Source organism: Plasmodium chabaudi (genome assembly GCF_900002335.3).
Source record: "Plasmodium chabaudi chabaudi strain AS genome assembly, chromosome: 11".
Taxonomy (NCBI): Eukaryota; Apicomplexa; class Aconoidasida; order Haemosporida; family Plasmodiidae; genus Plasmodium; species Plasmodium chabaudi.
Window position 1 is genome coordinate 426,294 of NC_030111.2, and position 23,644 is coordinate 449,937.

Sequence of the window (23,644 nt, forward strand, 5' to 3'; positions counted from 1 at the left end):
GGTGATCTATATATTTTATCATATGAATTGTTTTTACATCCAGGTTCTCTCCTCTTCGTAAATCTGAAATGAGGCATATATATGAACATGCATTCATTAATAAGCATAAATGCTTTATATGCATTTATTTATAATCACCACAAACCATTCCTACTATCATATATTTTATTTCCATTCTTTAAAGCGTACAAAATAGTAATAAATATATTTATTCACATAATATTGAATTTCACATTATATATATTTTTTTTAAAAAGTTATTCCAAAATATGCATGGCTTATTCTCTTAATATTTTATAACAGCCATTATGAAAGTTATTTTTTTTTTCAAAACAGTACATAACAAATAAACAAAGGAAAAAAAAAGATAATTCAATAAATTAGTTTACAATACATACCACAATGGTATAGTAAACTATATAAAAAAATATATTATGCATATATGAATTAAAGGTAACACCATTTGACATGACCCCGAAAGTAAAAACATATGTTATATACAAAAACTTTATGCAAACATTTGTGTTTTTAATTTTTTATATCATTTCGTTTTGGGTATGTTTATTTTATACCCTAAAATTATAGATCACAATAAAATGCCATGTAAAGAATTACATAATAAGCTACTTTTCATATTTATAGCCTCCAAAAAAGCTAGTTTAAAAAATTTATTTATGGGCATATATGCATCCTCAATAAGCATAGAAGATACTATAATATTCTTTGTCAGTTTTCCCCCCAATACTGCAATTTTCATTTTTTTCTTATTTCGTGGAACAAATTTGCTCATATATTCAAGGTCTCCCCACCTTTCTTCTTACTTCCAATGTAGTACCCCCCCCCTTGAATCATAAAGGAACATGGGAAAAAAATATATAAATATGCAAAATAAATGCTTGAAAATTATAGACCTTAATGCTAAAACATAATTTCACTTTGAAATAAAAAATTTTAATTATGTCTTGTTCATTATATTAAATTTGAAAAAATATACCAATCGTGTAATAAATTGTCAATGTGAAACACAACGGTTTTCATTTTAATCATATATTTCATAAAATTAAACACACATATAATCACTTTTTTTATGAACAATTCATGTAATTTTCACAATATATAAAAAAAAACATTTTTTTTTATTGCTTGTTAATATTTTTACATTCAATAAAATCCAATATGCTTTCTTTTAGCTACCTATAACAGTGGTTTTTAATATATATTATGTATGTGCATGAATTATATGTATTAAAAAATTATAGAAGTTTTTTTTCTTTCCCTTTATTCAAAATAATACTTGTTATAATTTTTTTTTCATTTTTGGACATTGATTAAAATTAACTTCTTATAGTATTGTACGAAAAAAATAAAAAAATAGACCATGAAAATTTAAAATAAATATTTTAATCCAATGAATGGAAGCATTGACGTACCATTTTAATTACCACCACTTTTATATATATCAATTTTTGCCTTATATTTTAAACGTTGAATAATAATTTTTTTTTTCCGTATTTTTTTAATATTATATTAAGGGGCTAGAGCACATGCATAACCGTTTTTTGTAAAATGAACAAATTAAGACATAAGGATGAGTGTATAAATACTCTTAAATTGGGGAATAGGGGCGCTTATATTGGTCAACCATATCCTGATAAAGCTAAGATAATATTCTCAAAAGAAAGAGATTATTCGCAAGTTAAATGGAAAAGTCCTTGCGCATCATTATCAAAAGTTAAAGAGCAAACAAAATGTTATAATAAAATATACTGTTATATAGATAATAAAATTCAATATGGTGTGTGTAAAAATCATAAACCCAATGGATATGTTTTATTAACTAATGTATCTATACCATATAATTTAAGAGGGACACATAATAATATGAACAAGACAATCCAAATAAATAATGGAACAACCAATTATTGCAATAAAAATGAAAATATATTTATATGTAATATATGTTTTTATATAAACGAAATGAATGAACAAATGAAAAAGAAAAAAAAAAAAACGACAGTTTATAACCTTGAATTTAATAATTTATCAGATTATCAAAATGATGGGGAACATACTAAAATTACCAAAACAAACAAAACTACCTACATACACATGCTCAATAATAATTCTCAACATGCCCCCAAAGATAATAAAACAATTGAAGAAAAATATTCAAAACAATCCCCTTCCCTTAAAAAAAATTTATTCCGATTTTTTAATTCGATATTTAGTATGAATTAAAAATCTACAATAAAATGATGTAAATAATTTTTTTTTTCCTACCCACTATATCTCATGCTTATTATTATTTTCATTACTGCCATTGATGAAGTTGCAAAATTTAACCGAAGAAATAAAAGGTAATAAATATGACTAGCCATAATATGCCATAAATTTTTTACTAACTTCATGATACCATTTCTTTTGATATGAAATATTTTTTTTAATAATTTTTTTGTTCATCCAACATTGGATTATATTTTTTTTAAACAAATTCGCATGTGTAAATATGCATTTATGATTTATATGCATATGCAATACGAATTTTTGCATATTTATTTTATTGTGATTTTTTATGTAATAATATGTATATAATTGTTTTTGTGTTTTTGGCCGTTTTAAATATACTACGACTATAGTTTTTTTTATGTATGTTCATTATGTTTTTATAAACTTGACAAACTTACACATACTTATGTTTGCTTATTTATTCATGTATCTCTAGCACCTCAATTTTTTTGCCTACATTGTGGTATTCCTTATTATTGTTTAACTTTTTCGGGTTGGAAATTTTATTTTTTTGTTTTCCGCTACGATGATTAATCATTTTCACTATTGAACACGAACATAAAATGTGCATATATATATGTATAATTTAAAAAGAGAGACAACAAATGTTTTTTTTTAATAAAATTCATTATATTTTTTCAACATGAATAATGGGATTAGGGCATTGTATTTGTTTAATTCATCCACGACTGGCCCTAATTTGATATACACCAAAACTTTTCTTAACATCGAAGTTTGTGCTAGGAGTTTGCAAGTAAGACCCCCTATGAAAATGCCAAATTACGAAAACAAAAATATAAACATTTACACATCTACATATCTTACTACATCCGTTGTTGTCTTTTTTTTAAAATAACTTCACAGAATGTGGACTATATAAACATACTGAAATTAAAAAACATAGAACACCTAATTAAAAGCCAAATTATTGATAAAGAAAATGAAAACATATGGACATATGATAATTTTCTTGAATTAAATAAAACAATAAGCTGTTATAAAATTCATATAAAAAATAAAATATTATATCCATTCTTATTGGGAAAGAAAAGAAAATTTATAGTTGTCATATTATTATTAATTGATAATACAAATAATAAGACGAATATAGGTGTAATAAAAAATAATAGTATAAAATTATTTTATTACAATTTTATAAATGACTTGTTAAATTATGTTAAAAATATAACAATAAAATATGATCACCATTTTTGTACAAATGATAGTTATATTATTCATAAATTAAAAAGCAAGTTAGATTATTATATAGCAAATACAATACCATATGGTCGAGTTATAAATTTAAATAATTTTTTTAATTATATGAAAACAGATATGTATAAATCGGAAGATATTTTAGATAATAATATATCCATATTTTATGATTATTTATATTTAACAAATAATAAAAATTTAATAATTAATGAAAATAAATTAAATGATATAAAAAATTATTTTATTAGAAAAGATAGTAACAATATCGATGCAAAAAAAAACATAAAAATAGACAACCCAAGTCCCACTAGTTTTGTTCCTAAGCTTAGGGATATTACACAGTATGTCTATACCTCAACAAATTTACAAGACAAAAACAATAAAGAAGAAATAGTTAACATTAACAAGCAGAATGGTGAACAGTCTCACAACCTATTAAGTAATATATCAAACAATGTATTATATATAAATACTAAACCCCCTTTTGTCAATTATAAAAATGTAGTGCTTATAGATGATGAAACGAAATATAATTTTTTTAAGTTGCTACAAAATTTTTTTAATACTATTAACAAAAAAAACGATTTAAGTGATAACAATAGGATCAATTATTTTTATTCATTATATCTTTTTTTCTTTTATAATTATTCTATATATTTTGAAAAAAATAAAAAAATATTAATAAATAAATTGGAAACACATGAACACTCTAAAAACAACAAAGAAAATATTCAAATTTATACCCCTATATATCTATATGAGTAAGTTATCACCAAATAAAAATGATAAGCCGTTTGAAAAATAACAATTTAAACAGTTTTCTTTATGTATATAGACATGATGTTGATTGCTTCTAAGTCTACTACATTATTCTATAAACATAAGTTTTTTTTTTTTTTTAGGAGAAATGCACGCACCACTCCGTTCATAACAATAAAGGAAGAAATAACCTGCTTTATAACAAGCTCTCAAAATAATGACACAAAAATAAAGGTTTACAAAACATATTTTACTTTAATTTGTCTACTTATAATTTTGAAATATATGCATTAATACAGCATGTCTATATTTATTAACTTAAAAATTTGATTCCTTTAGGGAGATATAATATTAAAACATGAGGAGGACAAATGCTTGAACATAAACATGGTAGTCGAGCTAAATAGCGAAGATTGCGATATATATGCTGGCAATTTTGCAATACTTGAAAAAAGGTATAAAAAAACGAAGAAACAAAAGAATATATATACATAAGCATACACATACGTATGTATACACACGCTTACACTACTTTACAATGCAGGGGAAAAAGTCTAAAGATAAAATATCCGTGTAAACATCCAAACAACAACATAATTACTTATTATTATAAAAATTTGCCAAGTCCTTTTTGTGGTATTGCTATAAAAAAATAGAAAGAATAAAGTAAAAATAATTAAACAGTAAAGTAATGTCCCCCATTTTTTATAATAATTCTCAGGCTCATATAAAACTAAAATGTTAAATGAAAAAAGTTTAGAAATAAATATAACACTACAAAGGAATAACCATTTGGCATATTCCCAAATGAAACAAAAGGGAGATGAATATTTATTTTTCAGACTCCCCTTTCCATTTGATATTATTGATCATACTTTAAAATGCAATTTCGTAAGAAAAATATATTCTTAAAAGTTTAAAAATTTATGATAACATAAATAAAATTATATTTTTGTCTAAATTTTTTAGGGAAAAATCCAGTTTGATAATAAAAAAGAAATAAAATGGATATTTCCTAACTTTGCAAGTAATGAAAAAAAAAAATATAAATTTTATACAAAAAGAAAACAACAAATTGTTTGTCATACAAACATGCACATTTTACACAAACAAAAAATATGCACACTTTTTTTTTTTTTTTTTTTTTTTTTTCAAAAGGAGAGTCTCCAGCAGTGCTAAACGGAACGATACAAGCTAGCTATACAGGTAGCTATTTTACGAAAATGATTTTGCTTTATTTCATTTGGCTATATATAAGCAAAATAAAAAAGCAGTTTTTATACATGCTTACAACTTTTCACATTTTGTATAACCACCCATCTTTATCTTAATATTTTGCCTCGCAAATCTTCTATCTATTCTCCACATAATTATGTACACTTTTTTTTTGTTCAGAAAAAATGTTAAAACAGCTAGCTGGAGAAATTCATATTTTTTTTAAATCAAATTATTCTAAAACAAAAATTGTTCATGCGAATACACAATTTTCAGCTGATTATATTCTTCAATCGAAAAACTTAATTATGTTAAGCTCTTAACAATTTATATATTTTCTCATCTTACTAAATTTTATGTGTCTATTAAAATTTTTTAAAAAATGATTCAAGTAAACGTCCTAAAAAGTGAAGGATAAAAATTAATAATTTTTTTACATTTATACATGTCTACATATATTTTTTTTTTTATTTCCATTTTTATTTTACCGAATAAGCAGTGTTTGCACAGGATAAAATTACTTTGTATAAATTTTCTTCCTTCATGTTAATAACTTTCTTAATTATAATATCGGACAATGTTCTATATAGTTCCTCGTTTTGATTTTTGTTTTTTATTCTGGAATATCCGTATTTATTTTTTATTATTGTACCTGATTGGGAGCCCTGCACACAAAAGAAAAGCCACATATTTTTTTATTTATTTTATTATTATTTTTTTTTTTATTTCCATTTTATATTGTCTAACCTGAATAATTTGAAAGACAGTTACACAATAGAACAACTCAGCTATGTCATTCACATCAAAGTTTTGCAAATATCTTTTAAAAGAAAGTAAATCATTAAGACTTCTTTCTATTATTTCCTCTTCTATTTTACTAATCTGTTAAAAAATAATAATAAAAGTGTTGACATATATTTTGACTAAAATAGCTAGCTAATAAAAAATTAATAAAAACTAGCCAAAAGTTTGTGTGCAATAGTGATTTTTTTTTTTTTCAAACCTGTATAGAAGATAAGTGAAAAAATATATGAGAATAATAAGTATCATCATTTAAATTAAATTGAATATTTTTTTTATTTTTTATATAATTATCAATATCTTCTGATGTAACATCGTATGTTTTTACTGCCTTTTCATTTCCATTCTCCTCCCTTTTGGACTCTCCTAAATTATGTTTATCATTTTTATAATTTAAATAAAATAAAAAATCCATATTCGAATCATCAAACTCTTTTTCTTCGTCTTTATTTATTTTTAGTATATGCTCTATATAGTCACTTTGTTTTTTGCTTATATTTTGCGAAATATATTTGTAAATATTTTTATCACTATCTCTTTCAAAATTTTTTCTTTTTAAAAAGCTTATTTCAGCTATATTTTTTTTCTTAAAAGGAAACATAGACAAAATTTTTAACTCAATAAATAGTGTAATATATTTAATTTTGTCAAATATAGTATATACTGTATTGTCTACCAAATGTTGTCTATCTCCATTTTTTAAACCGTCAAGAACTGTATAGCCACAATTTATTTTATGCTTTTTTAAATTTATATCAGTATCGCCATAAAATGAATATAATTGTATGGGACAAATTAAAGAAGAAAGATTACTATTACCGTTTTCATCTTGCACAGAATTGTATATCTCAGTTTCTTGTACGTTTTTCGACTTGACTGTTTCATTCTCGTTAATTTCTTTCTGATTGATGTTTTGTTTTTTTTGTTTTTTTTTGCCTATTGATAAGATATAATTTGGTGTGCCTTCCCCTTCTTGAGCACTTGGATTTTCTTTTAAAAATTCATTTTTATTTGAACTAGTTAAATTGTTAATAATAATATTGTACATGTTAAAATCGAGGGTATTTTTATAAAATTTACAAATATTATAAAAACCTTTTAATAGTAAGATTCTATCATTTAAATTGCCATAATTATTATTATCATTTATAACATGTTTACACATATTTGATAACAAATGTGATGTATAATTTTTATTTATAAAAATATAATGGTTACATAATTTTGATAAATGATATAGCACATTCGGTTTTCTTAAATTGGGATACTTACTATGATTACACACATATAATTTTAATATTAATAAATTTATATCAAAATATTTATATTTAAAAAATGATTTAGATAAAATAATTATATCATTTGGATCAATAGGTAAAAGGTCATCATCAGTCTTGTCATTATTTGATGGTTGTTCTACAACTATTTGTATACTCTTGTCTTTTAAGCAGTCTCGATTTATTATATTATTTGTATTGAGATTCCATTTGTTATTGTCCAATATTAAATATATAATATATTTATAAATTTTATTTAAGTAATAAAAATTGAATATATTAAAATGCATTAAGAAATCTATAAATCCTGTTATTTGATCAAGATTTTTTATTTTATAAATATCTAAACATATTTCTCTACATACTAATTTACAAAAATAAGGATTATAATAATTAAGTTTTTTTATATTTTGTGTTAATATTAATATATTGTTAATACTGTATAAGTCTCTTTTTTTAATGATTATTTCTATAAAATGTTTATATAAATAATTTATATTTTTCAACTCATTCTTTGAAGACAAATCAAATAGTTGTAATTCATTATAATTATTCAACAATTTCAAAATATTATATCCTCCTAAATTATTTTTAAATGCATCATTTGTATTTTTATATATTTCAAAATATGGAAAATCATTATTTAAATATAATTTTTTTTTTTTACTATTTAATATTTTATGTTTATAATACTTATACACATTTTTCTCTTTCTCCTTTTCATAACTATCTATAAAATATTTATTGTATTCAATTTTTATTCCATTTGTCTGTTTGTATTTTGTTCTATTATTTACAAATATTATTTTTTTTCCGATCTTTATATTTTCATCTTTTATTTCATTTAAAAAAAGTTTATACTTCTCCATCAGATATAGGTACCACAAAAAAGGATTGTGTACGACTGATTTTCGTCAAATGATGAAACTGTTTATGCTTACAAATCAGTGATCAACTATTTTAATGAATAGCACTAAATGCGAATATTTCTAAAAGAAATAAAACATCAGTACATAGGGAATAAGCTATATACATTGTACCACTTCTTATCGTTTGTGTGTCCCTACTACTTTGTTAATAATTTTTTTTTTTCAACTGCCAAACTAGCCCTTTTCCCTCATAATTATTAAAAAGAGAAATCAATCGATACTCTAAATGTTTATAATGTTTAGAGAAAAAAAGGGAAGAGTAGGCCCAGCTATATTCACCTTATTAATCAGTAGAGCCCTAAATAGGTTAATACTTTTATAATTATAAAAAGAAAAAATTAAATTTCAAAAAAAAATATCCATATTAACAGTCAATTTTTTTTATAGGCAATTATTCATTTTGAGAATTATTACTCTAAGAAATATATCCCAAAATAACGACACTCAAAAATTGTAAAAAAATATGCGGCATTTTTTATATTTTTTTTTCTCTTTAAATATGTTTTTTACTCATCTGATGGCTTGTAGAAATGCTATTATTTGTGCTATCACCATTTTATAATTATTTATTTTTTTTTTTTTACAAATCATTAATATTAATTTTTTAAGTGATAAAACATGTTTATTATTATGTGTGTACGATAAGGAGGAAAACCGGTTTAATTTAAAAAATTGGAACATTATTTCTCTCTATTTTTTTTTATTATTTTAAAACATATTTGAATAGTTTATAATAAGATCATGACTAGCCATAAATATATCATTACAAAAAATGTTCGTATGAAATACATAATGTTTTATGTCCTTAAAAAAAGGGAAGCAACAGGCATACCGTTAAAACAGAAGACATTACCTTTACCTTTTAGGTATGCTCTTATAATTTTTTAAATAAAAAATGTATTTCAATTATTATCAATAGTTACACTTCATTTTGTGAGTGTAAAGGTTCATAAAGAGTTCCGTTATTTTATGCATATATAGACAAACATATAAATACGGATAGGTAGTTATCCTAAAATTGGGTTGACCTACTTTTATTCTTAATATTGTGCATGTATTTTTGTTATAGCACAATGACGTTACCAGATTTTTAATAATAACTTAAATAGCCATTAATTGAATGGCTTGTTGTTCTTTTCATGTGTAAATATAAAACTATTTAATATAGTGTTACACAAATGTAAAATTTTGCTGCATATAAAAATATAATATAGTCTAAGAAGTTATATATAATACAAACTATATAGCATATATAATATATAAATAAGAGAAGTTGTTTAAAATGGCTAGCCTAATTATAGCTTATAAAGTAAACACATATAATTTAAAAATATACAGCTATTTTATGATGGAAAAAAAAAAAAAATAAAGCTCACTATATATTATCTCTTTTTTGTGTGTGTGCTTATATATATATATTAATACCATTCCTTTCTCATTTTATTTCACCATATTTCACAATTATTAAATGGGTGTACTGTAATATTATCATTACAGTGATTTGCTATTGTATATATTTATTTAAAGCTTTTCTCCTATTTTATTTTATTATTTTCATATTTTCTTTTTTATGTAAAGTATCAAAATTATTCGTGTAAATCTAGAACTAGCACTCTTAAAAAAATATCCTTATATTTTATTAATTTTTTTTAATGTATTATCTTTAAAATGTTTTATTATTATATCATATATTTGTATTTTTCTTTCGTTTTACCATAATTTCTTGTTTCATTTTATTTTATTATATTATTTTTTTTTATTTTTTTTTTATGAACATGTTCATAATATTATATAATAATTTTTTTTTTCATGTATTAATTGTTATGTAATAAATATTATATACATACATATGCATACATAAAAGTTTAACATAAATTTACATACGCATAATACATTAATAATATGAAAATACAATGATTTTTTTTCTTATCATTATTTTAATATAGATGAATAAACCTATCATATAATTAGCAATTTTATTTATACTTTTATGTTTTTATCAATTTTCATTTTACCTTAATTTTTATTCTTATATTGATATATTTATTATTTTATTTTATATATATATTTCCCAATTAATTTAGTATTAATTCTAAGTATTACAGTTGAGTGACAATTATTCCTTTTTTTTGTTATTATATATTTTTATATTATTAATAATATAGAATTTTTCCTATCCAAAATGAATGATAGCTAGTAAGTTTTTGAAAATGAAGAATTAAAAATTTACAAACATAATATACACATATTATATAAGCATTATACAATATATTCCAGAAATTCACATAATATATAATACATACATACATACCATATATATTAATACCAAACACATATTATATGCTTGCAAATGCTCTAATACATTCCTAATACTGTTGCAAATAACTATAATTTTTTTTTTATTACAGTGATAGCTTATTTAAAATTTTATTAATTGGGGATAGTGGTGTTGGGAAATCTTGTTTACTCCTTCGTTTTGCTGTAACCAAACTTTTAAAAATTTAACGAACATAATATATATGCATATCCACATATCCATTATTGCAATATGAGAATATTTTTTATTATTATGTGATAAAAGAAGAAAGCATGCGAAAGAAAAAAATAAATGAAAATAGAGGGTTTATATAAATTTATTGGAAAAATTATTTTATAAACTCAGAACTAACGATACAATTTTAACACAAATAAAGATTTATGCATTTAACCATACAATACACATACGCTAAACATTGATAGACATATATAAGTTGATATAAAAAATTGCTTTCTTCTTTATATTTCACATTTTATATCCCATTGCTCATAACAACATATCCATGTCATACCATTATTTAGTTGCAAATACTATAATTGTTAATTATTTTTTTTTATTTTCCTTTTTAGGATGATACTTACACAGATAGCTACATTAGCACAATAGGAGTCGACTTCAAAATTAAAACAATAGAAATTGATGATAAAATTATAAAACTTCAAATAGTAATACAATATATAATTTTTATAAAAAAAATATATTGCGCTAATGTTCATGCAGAATATACACTAAAATAGCTAGCTAAACATGTATATTTTTTTCTTGTTTTTAATAATTCAGTGGGATACAGCGGGACAGGAAAGATTTAGAACCATAACATCCTCATATTATAGGGGAGCACAAGGTTTGTGTTTTTAAATATTTATGAAGTTAACATATGTTTTTTTACGCATACACACACAACATGGTGTTGCATACGAATTTGTATGATTTGTTCAGCTAATATTCTATACACATATTTTTTTTTCTGAACTGTTCAGGTATAATAATAGTATACGATGTAACCGATAGAGATAGCTTTAATAATGTCAAAAACTGGATCATCGAAATAGAAAAGTACGATTAAATTTTTATTACACACGTGTACATGCATATGTATGTAGCTAGCTAGAAGAGCGGAGGAAAATACATTTACACTCCTTAATACTGCACACAAAGTGATTGCATTATTACCTGCACAGTTCATACAAATAAAATACGTAAATAAATTTTTAATATGCTTTACTTAATTGAATTTGTTTGTAGATATGCATCGGAAGATGTTCAAAAGATCTTAATAGGAAACAAAATTGATTTAAAAAACGACAGAAATGTAAGTTATGAAGAAGGAAAAGAATTAGCTGAAAGTTGTAATATTCAATTTTTAGAAACATCAGCAAAAATATCTCATAATGTTGAGCAAGCATTTAAGACAATGGCATATGAAATAAAAAATAAATCACAACTCGAAAATCAGCAAAAAGGAAGAACCAACATAAACTTAAATGCAAAACCAATTAAGGATAATAAGAAAAAATGTTGTTAATATCCACATAAGTAAATATACATATTCTTATGCTTAATATATAATTAACAATTGAAGTAATAAATAAAAAAATAAAGCAGGAAAATTTTAGAAAAAGATAATCCATATTTCTTGTTTTTTTTCTTGTTTTTTTTTCCCCTTGTTTTTTTGGTGTATTTTAGGATTCCCTATGTTAGCACCTTAACATATAATTATTATTTATATATTTCTAGTCTGTTCATTTTACTCATATATATGTATATACTTATATATGAGTTTTTAAATGATGCCAAAATATGATACATATGCTTATGGAAAAAAAAAAAACATATCAAGGCATATATATTATTAGTGATGTGAAATATATATATATATTTTTTTTAATTTAATGATTAAATAGCTTACCTTCCCCAATTTTTTTCCTTTCGTTTTTTTTATTTTCTATATTTTTAGATAATGAAATGCTTACTTTTTACTGTCTATATATTACGTATCATTTGTGTTAATAATCTTTTTCTCACAGTATGTATATATACAGTAATACACACTTTCACATATATATATGTGTACGTGATCATTTATTTATATATACATATATCAAGAATGTAGATTGCATTATATCATATGCATGTCTACTTTTATATCTTTTCATTTTATTTTTTTTTCGTTTAAAAACTTATGAAAGTAAATATAGAACTCAGATTAAAAAAGCAAAAAAAAAATCACAATCATTATCATTTCTAGTATATATTTTTATTTTTTTTTAATTTTCCAAATTATTTAATTAAATGTGAAATATCATCATTGTAACTAATAACACTATATACTGGAATGTTGTGTTTTTGTTCGAATTTGTCTTTAAAATAAATTTTTTCATTTTTTTCATTTATTTCATGTTCATTTCTGTTGAGAATAACTATACATGCAACAATTTCTAAATAATCAAATGCTTTTATTTTGTTAAATATATCAGTTAAAGCCGTTCCATAACTAAATACATCATCAATTACTATGACTTTTTTTTTATCAGTTTTTTTTTCAACTTGTGCACTACCAATATGATTTTCTTCTAAGTTTCCTATAATAACCGATGCATCTCCATAGTCTTTTTTTTCTTTTCGGTCATATAAATAAAATACATTATGAAATTTATTTGTGTTAAGTAAAAAATGGCTAGTCAATGTTACAATAGGTATTCCTTTATATGACGCCCCAAATAAATAATCAAATGATAAATTTTTTGAGAGTATTAAATTGGATATTAAAAAAGAAACAATATTTGATGATATAGCATTATTTAGAAAACCAGTGGAAACATAATAATGTGATGTTTTTTTTGACTTTAAAACAAAATTTCCAAACAATATTGCTTTATATTTTATAAGGGTATCTACTAATAACTTTTTCATTTCTTTTATTTCATCACTATTTTCATGAGCCTTACCTAGTTCTATTTTTTTACATAACTCATTGTATTTTTTATGCAATTCTTCTTCGCTTATATGGTGTGCTTCTTTGTTATGTTCTTCCATCTTTTTTAAAGCTTAATCGTCAAAAATTAAAAAATTTTAAAAAGCCAAAATGCGAAATAAATAATAAAACTGCTTGACAATAGAAGTGTGTTTTTCTTATATATCTTCGTTTCCTACAACATCAAGTGTAATTTTACTAATAGTAAAGAATGGCAAATAGAAAATAATAAAAAATTGAGAAAAAAAATAGCGAAAAAAAATGGAGAAAAAAAAAGCGACATAATAAAATTTTTATATAAATACGTGGGGAATATTTTCCACATGTTATATCATTTTTTTTTATAACTATAATATGCATGCAAAAATATATTTATTGAAAATTATAGGAAGTTTATTTAATTATTTGTACCCCTTATAAATAAAAAATAAGTTGAATACATATAATTTTTTTTGTTATTTTTGAGAGTAACATATGCATAATATATAATACACAAAAAAAAGCATTTTAAATAGTTTGAAAAATGGTAACAAAATAATTGTGTAAAACAAAAGGAAAATAAAAAAACATTTTTATAAAAAATTTTTTTTTAAAGTTTACAATTATTTATAAAGTGAAAAAAATGCTATGGTCTCATCAATGCCATTTTAAGAGAATGCTCAATTTCTTTTTTACGACAAATAAAAAAATATAAAATATTTGTTGAGTTTGTGTCATAATGGTTTTGTAAAATGGATACTAAACTGCTCCAATTTTTTACATTATAATATGATGCTGATTTATTGTTTTCCGAATATTTCGCTAAACCAGGTGCAGAGTGATGTCGAACTGAATCAGTGGAATGACTGTATAGGTAGTTCCAGGGTGTGCATAAAAAAGTATCGTCGTAGATGCTCAACATGCTAGGATTATGAACTGTTGCAAAATATAAAGTTCGAAACAATTGATGATCATTTTCCCAACTTACTAAGTTACGATATAGTATTGGACTGCTAACAGATGGATATGCTTGATTTTTACTTTTTCGATTTTTATAATTTATTAAAAAAGTATTATATTTAAATAAAAAAAATAATAATAACGGATTTGTATATGCTATACTTGAGTTAGCTAAAGGAGAATTTAATATTTTATGTAATTCATTAATATACTTTTCTGATGTTTGTAAAAATAATTTTCCTTCGTTTTTTTTAAAAAATCGACTTTTTATCTCTTTATTTTTTATTACTATGTTATTAAAATATAAGAGAAATATATATATAAGAAAATTTTTATCATCATTATTACAAACCCATCCTTTTTCTAAAATTGTATTTATCATTTCAAATAAATTTTTCACTACTTTACAACTAATTTTTGTATTATTCGGTCGAGATATTTCTCTCGTATTTTTTCTGATAAGCTTTATTTTTTTCCAATTTTTACACACCCATCTGTTATGCTTAAAAATGGTGGTTAAACAAAAAAACGATTGCATTAATATTACATAAATATTTTTTTTTTTTATTTGATTTATATCATTTTTAATATGCTCTTTACTCAAGGTCAGCAAATTCAAGACACCCGTCCAGCTCTTACATTTTTTTATGCTATCTACATTTTTTGAAAGCTTACTTCCGTTTTTATAATCCCTTTGCAAATGCAAACAAATCTCAAGCATTGCCATTTTAAAAATGGGAACAAAAATATTGTCGTCTTGAATTTTGTCATTAATATTGTTACTATGTTGTAACAAATTTTTAAGAAAATTATTTGAAAAAAATATTTTATTCCTAAAATTGTGGTTACTATATAAATATAATTTTATCATTTCTAAAAAGTTAAAATTGTATATTCTTTCATTTATTGTTGTGCATAATTTTTTGTATACCTGCTCAGCCTTTGTCCAGCTTTCATCATGACTTTGAAAATGTTTTTTTTTTTTTGTCAAGCTATTTACATATTTAAAAAATTTTATCACATACTCGTTACTTAGTGTGCCCCAGTTTGTATTCTCTAAATTTTTAATCACGTAAAAGGAATATCTTTCATGATAGTTAAAATTTTCATTTTTTGTTTCCCACCCTCTATGCTTATTATTTCCACTTAGCAGACACAACAATTTTAAGAACTTATGAAGTGTTAAGTAGTTAGTTTCGCCCATTTTTGTTTTTTCCAAAAACGTAGACAAACATTTATTAATAGAATTAAATAAGTTTATATCTACAATCTTACTTTTTAATAATTCTATATAAGTTTTGACTAAGTAATGAAAAGTATATTGTCCATACAGGGTGTCAAGTTGGGAATTTATTTTACAACTATACTTGCCTAAGTTAGTAATTGTTTGTTTGCATTTAAAATAAATCGATGAGTATAATAATTTGGTTAAAAAATTATTGTATATATTTAATTTTCTATTTATTTCAAATATTCTAAATAAATAAAAAAAATGGATGTCCTTCAAATTTGTTTTTCTTACTAAATCGATATACAATTTTGTCAAAAAATTAAATGTTTCAAACTTTTTCATAAATATATAATCATAATTAATTAAATAATTTAAAAAAATGCTCATACATATTAAGTCTACTGAATGATAATTCAAAATCTTTTTATTAGTCATAACAAAAGGAAGTACACCATCTGTATCATTCTCTTTCGTAACATCATCACCATTTTTAGATAACTCCATTTTGTTTATATCTTTTTTTTCAATAATAAAATTACTATTATTTATTTTTCCCATAGATATATCATTATTATTGTTGTGAAAATTTGCCAACCGTTTTTGTCTTCCATTTTTGTTAGCTATATATAGCGAATATAAAGCTAGCATTTTATTTATTTTTTTATTTTTTTTTTTTTTCAATACTATAGATTTATAACTATTAAGTATGCTGATTCTTCCACTATCATAAGTATTTGCACATTTCCATAGATTACTAACATTTCTCATACTTGACAAATTTGAAGAGTCTCTAAAACTGTCTAGTGACTTGTCATAAAATTGCAAATAACTTGTTTTGTTGTTAACTTGTTTTTTTTTTCGAGCAACATTTTGAGTATATGAATAGGTATGACTTTTTTTATCGTTTTCAAAATTTGGCTTGAAAAATATTTGTGCATATTTTAAAATAGATATTATAAAGCGATTATTTTTTATATTATTTTTATTTATAATATATAAATAAATAAATATATCCTTTAAATCTATTAGTGGCAACTTTACATACATCTTTTCACGAGAATGCATAGGAAATAAATTTATATGTTTTAAATTTTTTTTTTGTAATATTTTTTTTTTCCTATTTACTAATAATACCTTTTCAGCATATTTTATTAATCTATTTACTTTCCTCAACAGTATATAAGAATGTAGGAGAGTAAATTTTGCAGAATATAATTTCAACTTTTCAAAGGACAGTGCTATTAAAGATATGTTTTCAATTCTGGTACGGGCAATGGAAATGCTACTTTCATTTTCATTTTTCTTTCTCTTCATTTTCAAACTGCTGAATATTCTTCCAATTAATAATTCAAATAATTTATAATCTTTATCCAAAAAAAACGAATAGACAAAAATTATCCTACTCAGAACAGACATACTTGTTTCGTTATATAAATTTTTTTTAATGTCATAAGATATAGATATAAGAAAATTTTTTATTATGTTACTATTTAAAAAGCCAGACTGTTGTTCATTTAAATTGATTAAGCCATGATCTAATGTGTAGAACATATTCAAATACGATTTAAAATTTATCTTTCCATCTTTTTCATATACTTTTTTAATATAACACATTAAATAATATTTATACAAATTAAATAGTATTAGACTTAATACTTTAATATTCATACCATTTATGGTATATTTCATATCTTTTATTATTTTTAAAATTAAATAATTATAATTATTTTCATGATATATATTAATTAAACTTGTAATTAAATAAATGTTACACACATCATTGTTTTTTTTTATATCCATAATATTATTTACAATATCCATATTTTTCAAATCCTTTAACATTTTATCTCGTCTTATATTTACACATGGTTGTACTGAACTCATCCCAGTTTTTTGTAAAGCCGTATTATACATATCATTTTTTTCAACACGATTTAAATTGGCTACATTTTCCAAACAGTCTCGTACCTCCTCATTACTAATAGTATTAAAATATTCTGTATTTATTTCATTATTTTCTTCATCATTTTTTATTATACTTAATTTGTTTTCTTTATTTTTATCATCCGAGCTTAGTTCTAAAAGGTTACACCTTTTTATATTTAAAAGCTTGTCATCTTTGATATTATATATAACTTGAAAAAGGGATGGTGTATATTCAAGTTTTTTTTTTTTCTCTTTATTAAACGCTATTTGTTCTTCAACTTTTTTTTTCTTGCAAAAATAATAATTTATATATTTTGTCGTTTTGGAACTTAATTTTTTGTTTTTTTTTATTCCATATAAGTTATCATTTATATCTTTTTTCAAAGATCTCACTCTTAATCTTTTCACACCATTTATTTTAGAGACATAAGGAAACATACTAGGATAAAAAACATATATTTTATACTATACTCCTTTTTATAATAACATGAACTGGTCAGGTAAAAATGATAAAAAATAACAACATCACTAAAAAGCTGTTTCCATACAAATTACTATGGATAATAAATGTAGAGATCAAATACTCTACATATAAACATTTTTTATTATTTATATTTTCTCTTTTTGAAAAATGATACAAAAAAGATTCATTTTTTCGTATTCTACTTGTTATAACGTTAAGCAAATTGCAAATACATTTTACTCGTACGAAATATACATGTAAAAAAAAAAAAAAAAAAAAAAAAAAGTTCAAAAATGTATGAACGTTCATATTTTTTTATAACTTTTTCGAAGATAGCGAATAAAATATATCCACATAGATTGCATTCAAATATCAGTCTATCAATGCATATATAATTAAATTATTTCGTGATTTGCAGTATTTTACTTTTTATTCTTTTTCTTTCTATTTACTATAAAACAGTTAGTCATGATATGCTGTGTTTAGATTGGAAACATTTGTAAATCACACTTGCCAGGTTATGTCGAAAAAAAAAGTGTAATTATAGCTAGAAAATTAAGGTAAAATTTGATGAAATTAAAATTGAAAACGGAAATACAAATTAATTGTAGAGCCAATATTACCTAGAATAAATGATAACAAAATAGCTTGGTATATTTTCCCTTTTCCTATGTATATATAAAATGAAAAAATAAATGAATGTAAAAAAACTGTTTTACAAATATCTTAGTTTTCACAGTTTTTTAATTAATAAAAATAATTATAGTAATATCAAATTAAATAATTTATCAAGAGGTAAGAATATAATGAGTCATATCAAACCCAACTATTTTATTTGTATCCCTCTAAATGATAACAAAATAATATTGAATGAATTATTGAACATACAAAAATTTGTTATCTCAAAATGTGATTTATTAAATGAATGTGCAATTGAAAAAGAAAAATTCCATATTTCTTTACTAATTTTATATATTAAAAATAAGACACAAATCGATTTATCAAAAGAAGCTTTTAACGAAGCTGTAACTGAAATTAAAAAGATTAATAAACAAAATTTATATTTCAAAAATTTGGATACATTTCACAATGATGTTTTATATTTAAGCTTAAAGGAAGAAAGTAATGATTATATCATATCGTTAGCAAATATTTTTAAAAAATGCTTTGAAAAAAGAAACATAAAAATAATCTACAATAGTAGAAAGCATGTAAATAATCAGAAAAGGGAACAGAATAATAATAAAAACAAAAATGATGAAACAGATGATTGCAAAAATAAAATAACACCTCATTTAACTTTAATGAAAAATTCACATTTGGCTAGAATTTACATGAACAGAAAGCCAAAAATATTTCCAGATTATTATTCAGATTTCAACTTAACAAAATTATTGAATGAGCATATAACCCCAAATAAAATACAACTTCTCGAAATGGACATTGATCCAGTAACATCTTATTATAAAATAATATCTGAATTTACATTTTCTTAATTCCATATATTTTTAATCACATTTTCAAAGGGAAAAATAATTCCAAATTTTAATTTTTTTTTAAAACAAAAGTAATTTATGCACATTCATATATCCATATTTATGTGCCCAAATATGTAACCCTATTCCTTTATTTTATTATGTACACATTATATATATTTTTTTTGTTCAATATGCCAAATAAAAAATGGCCACCTTTTTTATAACCATTATATATTACATTTCATTAATTAAAAAATAAAACTAACAAGTGAATAAAATTGCAACTGCTCGTTTAGAGCGATATGTAGAATAATAATTTTTTATTTTGGATGAAATACACACACAAAATTTATGCATTTATAAATATATGAAAAATATAAAATAATTTTTTAAGGGCTTTAGTGTAGGTACACTTGAAAAAAGTTGTTTTTCATTTCAAGACAATTTGTCTACATTTGTAATTATTAATTTGGTCTTATTAAAATGTAGGAATATTTACTATCATTTTAAATATTATAATTTTTCTTTCTTTTTTTCAACTGTAATTTTGTATAATTTTCCCCTTGTCCTTTTTTTTTTATATAACTCTTTTTATCACTTAAGTAATAATGTTGTTAAAATTTATTATTTTTTTTTTAACAGTTTTCAATAGCTATATACGATGTAAACATGATATATCAGCTAACGGAAAATTAACTGTTTCAAATTTAAAAATATCGTCTAAGGATAATCAGGATAATGGAATAATTTTCCAAAACCAAGACACTGAATATAAATTAGGATTAACAACACAAAATGAATTTATTATAAGTAAGAAAAATAAACCTATGATAAGTATTGATGAACATGATAATTTAAATTTTTTAAATCCAGATTTGTCTGTTAAGGTTTTAAATATAGATGGTGCATTAAAAATAAAAAATGTACCTCAATTTAATATGATCATTCATGAAAGTTTTTCAAATAATTCAAATACTAAAGGATGGGTAGGAGAAAATTTTGATAATTTTACATCCAAATGTGGTGGAATTAATTTATTAGGAGGATATGGTAAATTATCCAAAGGAAAAATTTCAAAAACATTTGAAGATATTCCTAGTCATATACAAATACGTATTAAGTCAAATTTTCATTTTATTGATAATTGGGATAATCAAACAGCTTACTTAAAAATTGGAACACAACCAAATGAACTGTTCTATATCTGGACCGATACACATTCAAATCTTAATAAAAATAATTCTATAAATATATGTGGAAATCCAACTCCTGAGTCTAAATATTTTTCTACAATCGATGTAATTGTACCTCATAATTCAAGCACACTTTTTGTTGAATTTGGTACGAATATTAATACGGATGACCCAAATGATATATCATGGGGAATATCGAATTTTCAATTATTTATTATTTGATAGTCATATTTTTTATTTTCCATTTAAACAGTGATCAGAAAAAAAAACAAATAAAATTTATGTATTATACCGTTTCAAAGGGATACAACTAAATGACATAATATAAAACAGGTGTTGGAAAATGTTAGACAAAAACACGGAATTACAAAAAAAAATAAAGCTAAAATAAAGCTAAAAAAAGCTAAAAAAATCTAAAAAAAGCTAGAAAAGCCTAAAAATTATGAACGGTGCATGCATATAATGTAAACATTTTTTGTGTGCATATTTTTATAAAAATAAATTCCCAAAAAATAAATGCATATAATACATTATTTAAAACGCTATAATATAAATCAATTATGCGATATAGAAGAGAAAAATAACTACAAATTATTTTGGTAAAACAAATCGATGCACACACATATGCATATAGACGGAAAAAACAAATAAATCAAATACGGAAAAAAATGCTAAACAAATTTCTCATGTGCAAATGCACACATAATAATTGTTTTATTTCTTCGTTGTTTCTCCTTTAAACAAGTATAAGATTCATATATCTAGGAGTGTTGAAACAACCTTATTGTATATAATAGATAGAGCTCAAAACAACATGTACATGTTAATAAATATATATGAATAGGCGTGTATATACACACTATTTCACATTGCCTGTACAGGAATTATTATAACTTCATAAAAATAAATGATTTCCTTTTTTGTTATATTTACAACGCTTTATTTTATTTCATTTCTCATTTAACCAATTTTAAACTCGTATAATATAGAGTGATATTTTATTTTTTATATGAATTTTTATTGAAACGAATATAATTAATTTAAGGGTTCGATTTTTAATTTTTTGTTTCCTGCTCTTAATCGAGACCCAACGTCTTCCCCTAAAAATGGTGCAAAAAAAGGTGTGAACTATTTTATAGAATTATAGAAATATAAAAAAAAAAAAACGCAATAAATATATATTTGCATACCGTCTAATACAAGTACTATCCTTCCTAATGAGACAGGATCTGTCAATTCAATTCTTTTCCATGCTTCATATATAGCTGACGCTAGAATTGCTACTAGTGTCATGGTGGTTGCATTATATACTGCTTGTGCCTTCCCTGGAACATTTCGTAATACAATTAGATTTTCATTTGTACATAAATTTAATAAACATTTTCTTGTTGATTTTCTTAAATCTAACAAATCTAATGTTTCAGGTAAATAATTTTTAGATTTTGTTGATATAGCTTCTAAAAAGTTAATCCACATATCTTCTTCCCTTTTCCATAGTTTTACATTTAATTCTATTGTAGTTTGTACCGAAAATTCAAGAAGTACTTGTAGAGAAGATAATGGAGTTCCTAATTGACATGAAAAAAGCCATGGAGCTAATAAATTTTCTTCATTTTCAATTTGATAGTTTATTTTTTTTGTTTTTTTTTCTGGTATATCATTATTATCAAATGTTATATCTGTTACTTCTAATTTGTCTAATAAAATTACTATTTGCTTTTCTAATTTTATTATCCTTTTCTCTAGTCTGTATTTGTCTAAACATATAAAATAGAACAAAGGAATGGATGTATATGTGTGCATAAGATATATATGTTCCTTTTTAAAATATTTTTTTAGTTACCTTTTTCTGAATTTTGTAATTTATCATTTAATTCTTTCACAATTGTTAGTAAGGGGTCATATTTTGTGACGATGAATGTCTGCAGATCGCTGCTAAACATCGCTGTATTTTGGTTAGTAGCCATTTTTAAAAAAAATAAAAATAAAATAAAAAAATAAAATACACACAAAAAAATTCAAATTTTTTTAAAAGTATTTTCGAAAAAAAATACAAAAAAAATACTGCATACACACGAATGAAAACGATTTTATATTTTACATATACAAACATACACATATAATTATAATATTATTATATATAATAATATTGCAAATATATATATATCCAATTTAGTGCAAATAAAACTTTTCCATTTGTGCAGTTGGAGTCAGACTGTTTGCAGACGGTTCGTTGTATATATAAAAAATGAATATAATATTTTTTTAAAATTATAAAAAAATTTTTACATTCTTTTCGATACAGCTAAAAAGAGTGGGATATAAATGTGCGGAATATTTGTCAATTATATTTTTTTTATAATTCAAATAGGAATTAATTAATACTGGAAAAAACTATTTTAAACACACTTTATTTGTCATACTTTAAAAGAACAAAAGAGGAAACGAATCGAGGAATAAAAAATTTCCAGCACATTTTGAATTGATGGTAGTTGTGTATGTATAATAATTTTAGTAAAATAAAAATAACAGCGAAACAACAAAATGTGATGAAAAAAAAATTTGGCTAAACAAATATATCCATATAATTAAAAGAAATAAACATATATATTTTAAGATATGCATATAATCTATAACTTCC

At 22.7% G+C, this 23,644-nt stretch overlaps 9 protein-coding genes across 9 annotated transcripts; 5 read left to right on the forward strand and 4 right to left on the reverse strand.

Annotated features, from left to right (window-relative positions):
• Positions 1-1,566: 1,566 nt before the first annotated feature.
• PCHAS_1111600 (conserved Plasmodium protein, unknown function) lies at positions 1,567-2,238 on the forward strand (the record flags this gene model as incomplete). Its single annotated transcript, XM_738439.2, has 1 exon — positions 1,567-2,238. One exon carries the CDS (start codon positions 1,567-1,569, stop codon positions 2,236-2,238), a length of 672 nt encoding a protein of 223 aa, XP_743532.2.
• A 691-nt stretch (positions 2,239-2,929) lies between these two features.
• On the forward strand, positions 2,930-5,798 carry PCHAS_1111700 (conserved Plasmodium protein, unknown function; the record flags this gene model as incomplete). Its single annotated transcript, XM_016798556.1, has 9 exons — positions 2,930-3,040; positions 3,151-4,262; positions 4,404-4,494; positions 4,600-4,715; positions 4,805-4,896; positions 4,982-5,151; positions 5,230-5,287; positions 5,419-5,466; positions 5,656-5,798. 9 exons carry the CDS (start codon positions 2,930-2,932, stop codon positions 5,796-5,798), a joined length of 1,941 nt encoding a protein of 646 aa, XP_016653947.1.
• On the reverse strand, positions 5,795-8,422 carry PCHAS_1111800 (conserved Plasmodium protein, unknown function; the record flags this gene model as incomplete). Its single annotated transcript, XM_016798557.1, has 4 exons — positions 5,795-5,875; positions 5,964-6,140; positions 6,223-6,357; positions 6,479-8,422. 4 exons carry the CDS (start codon positions 8,420-8,422, stop codon positions 5,795-5,797), a joined length of 2,337 nt encoding a protein of 778 aa, XP_016653948.1.
• A 2,242-nt stretch (positions 8,423-10,664) lies between these two features.
• PCHAS_1111900 (ras-related protein Rab-1B, putative) lies at positions 10,665-12,324 on the forward strand (the record flags this gene model as incomplete). Its single annotated transcript, XM_016798558.1, has 6 exons — positions 10,665-10,678; positions 10,891-10,963; positions 11,369-11,464; positions 11,580-11,643; positions 11,780-11,855; positions 12,045-12,324. The coding sequence occupies 6 exons, from the start codon at positions 10,665-10,667 to the stop codon at positions 12,322-12,324; spliced, it is 603 nt and encodes a 200-aa protein (XP_016653949.1).
• Positions 12,325-13,079: 755 nt separating this feature from the next.
• Positions 13,080-13,835, reverse strand: PCHAS_1112000 (orotate phosphoribosyltransferase, putative; the record flags this gene model as incomplete). The annotated part of the gene is made up of 1 exon (XM_739017.1): positions 13,080-13,835. The coding sequence occupies one exon, from the start codon at positions 13,833-13,835 to the stop codon at positions 13,080-13,082; it is 756 nt and encodes a 251-aa protein (XP_744110.1).
• Positions 13,836-14,398: 563 nt separating this feature from the next.
• On the reverse strand, positions 14,399-18,307 carry PCHAS_1112100 (conserved Plasmodium protein, unknown function; the record flags this gene model as incomplete). The annotated part of the gene is made up of 1 exon (XM_739018.2): positions 14,399-18,307. The coding sequence occupies one exon, from the start codon at positions 18,305-18,307 to the stop codon at positions 14,399-14,401; it is 3,909 nt and encodes a 1,302-aa protein (XP_744111.2).
• Positions 18,308-19,027: 720 nt separating this feature from the next.
• Positions 19,028-19,828, forward strand: PCHAS_1112200 (AKAP-like protein, putative; the record flags this gene model as incomplete). Its single annotated transcript, XM_016798559.1, has 1 exon — positions 19,028-19,828. One exon carries the CDS (start codon positions 19,028-19,030, stop codon positions 19,826-19,828), a length of 801 nt encoding a protein of 266 aa, XP_016653950.1.
• Positions 19,829-20,418: 590 nt separating this feature from the next.
• Positions 20,419-21,225, forward strand: PCHAS_1112300 (conserved protein, unknown function; the record flags this gene model as incomplete). Its single annotated transcript, XM_726575.2, has 1 exon — positions 20,419-21,225. The coding sequence occupies one exon, from the start codon at positions 20,419-20,421 to the stop codon at positions 21,223-21,225; it is 807 nt and encodes a 268-aa protein (XP_731668.2).
• An 813-nt stretch (positions 21,226-22,038) lies between these two features.
• On the reverse strand, positions 22,039-22,970 carry PCHAS_1112400 (conserved protein, unknown function; the record flags this gene model as incomplete). The annotated part of the gene is made up of 3 exons (XM_016798560.1): positions 22,039-22,103; positions 22,194-22,760; positions 22,847-22,970. 3 exons carry the CDS (start codon positions 22,968-22,970, stop codon positions 22,039-22,041), a joined length of 756 nt encoding a protein of 251 aa, XP_016653951.1.
• Positions 22,971-23,644: the final 674 nt, after the last annotated feature.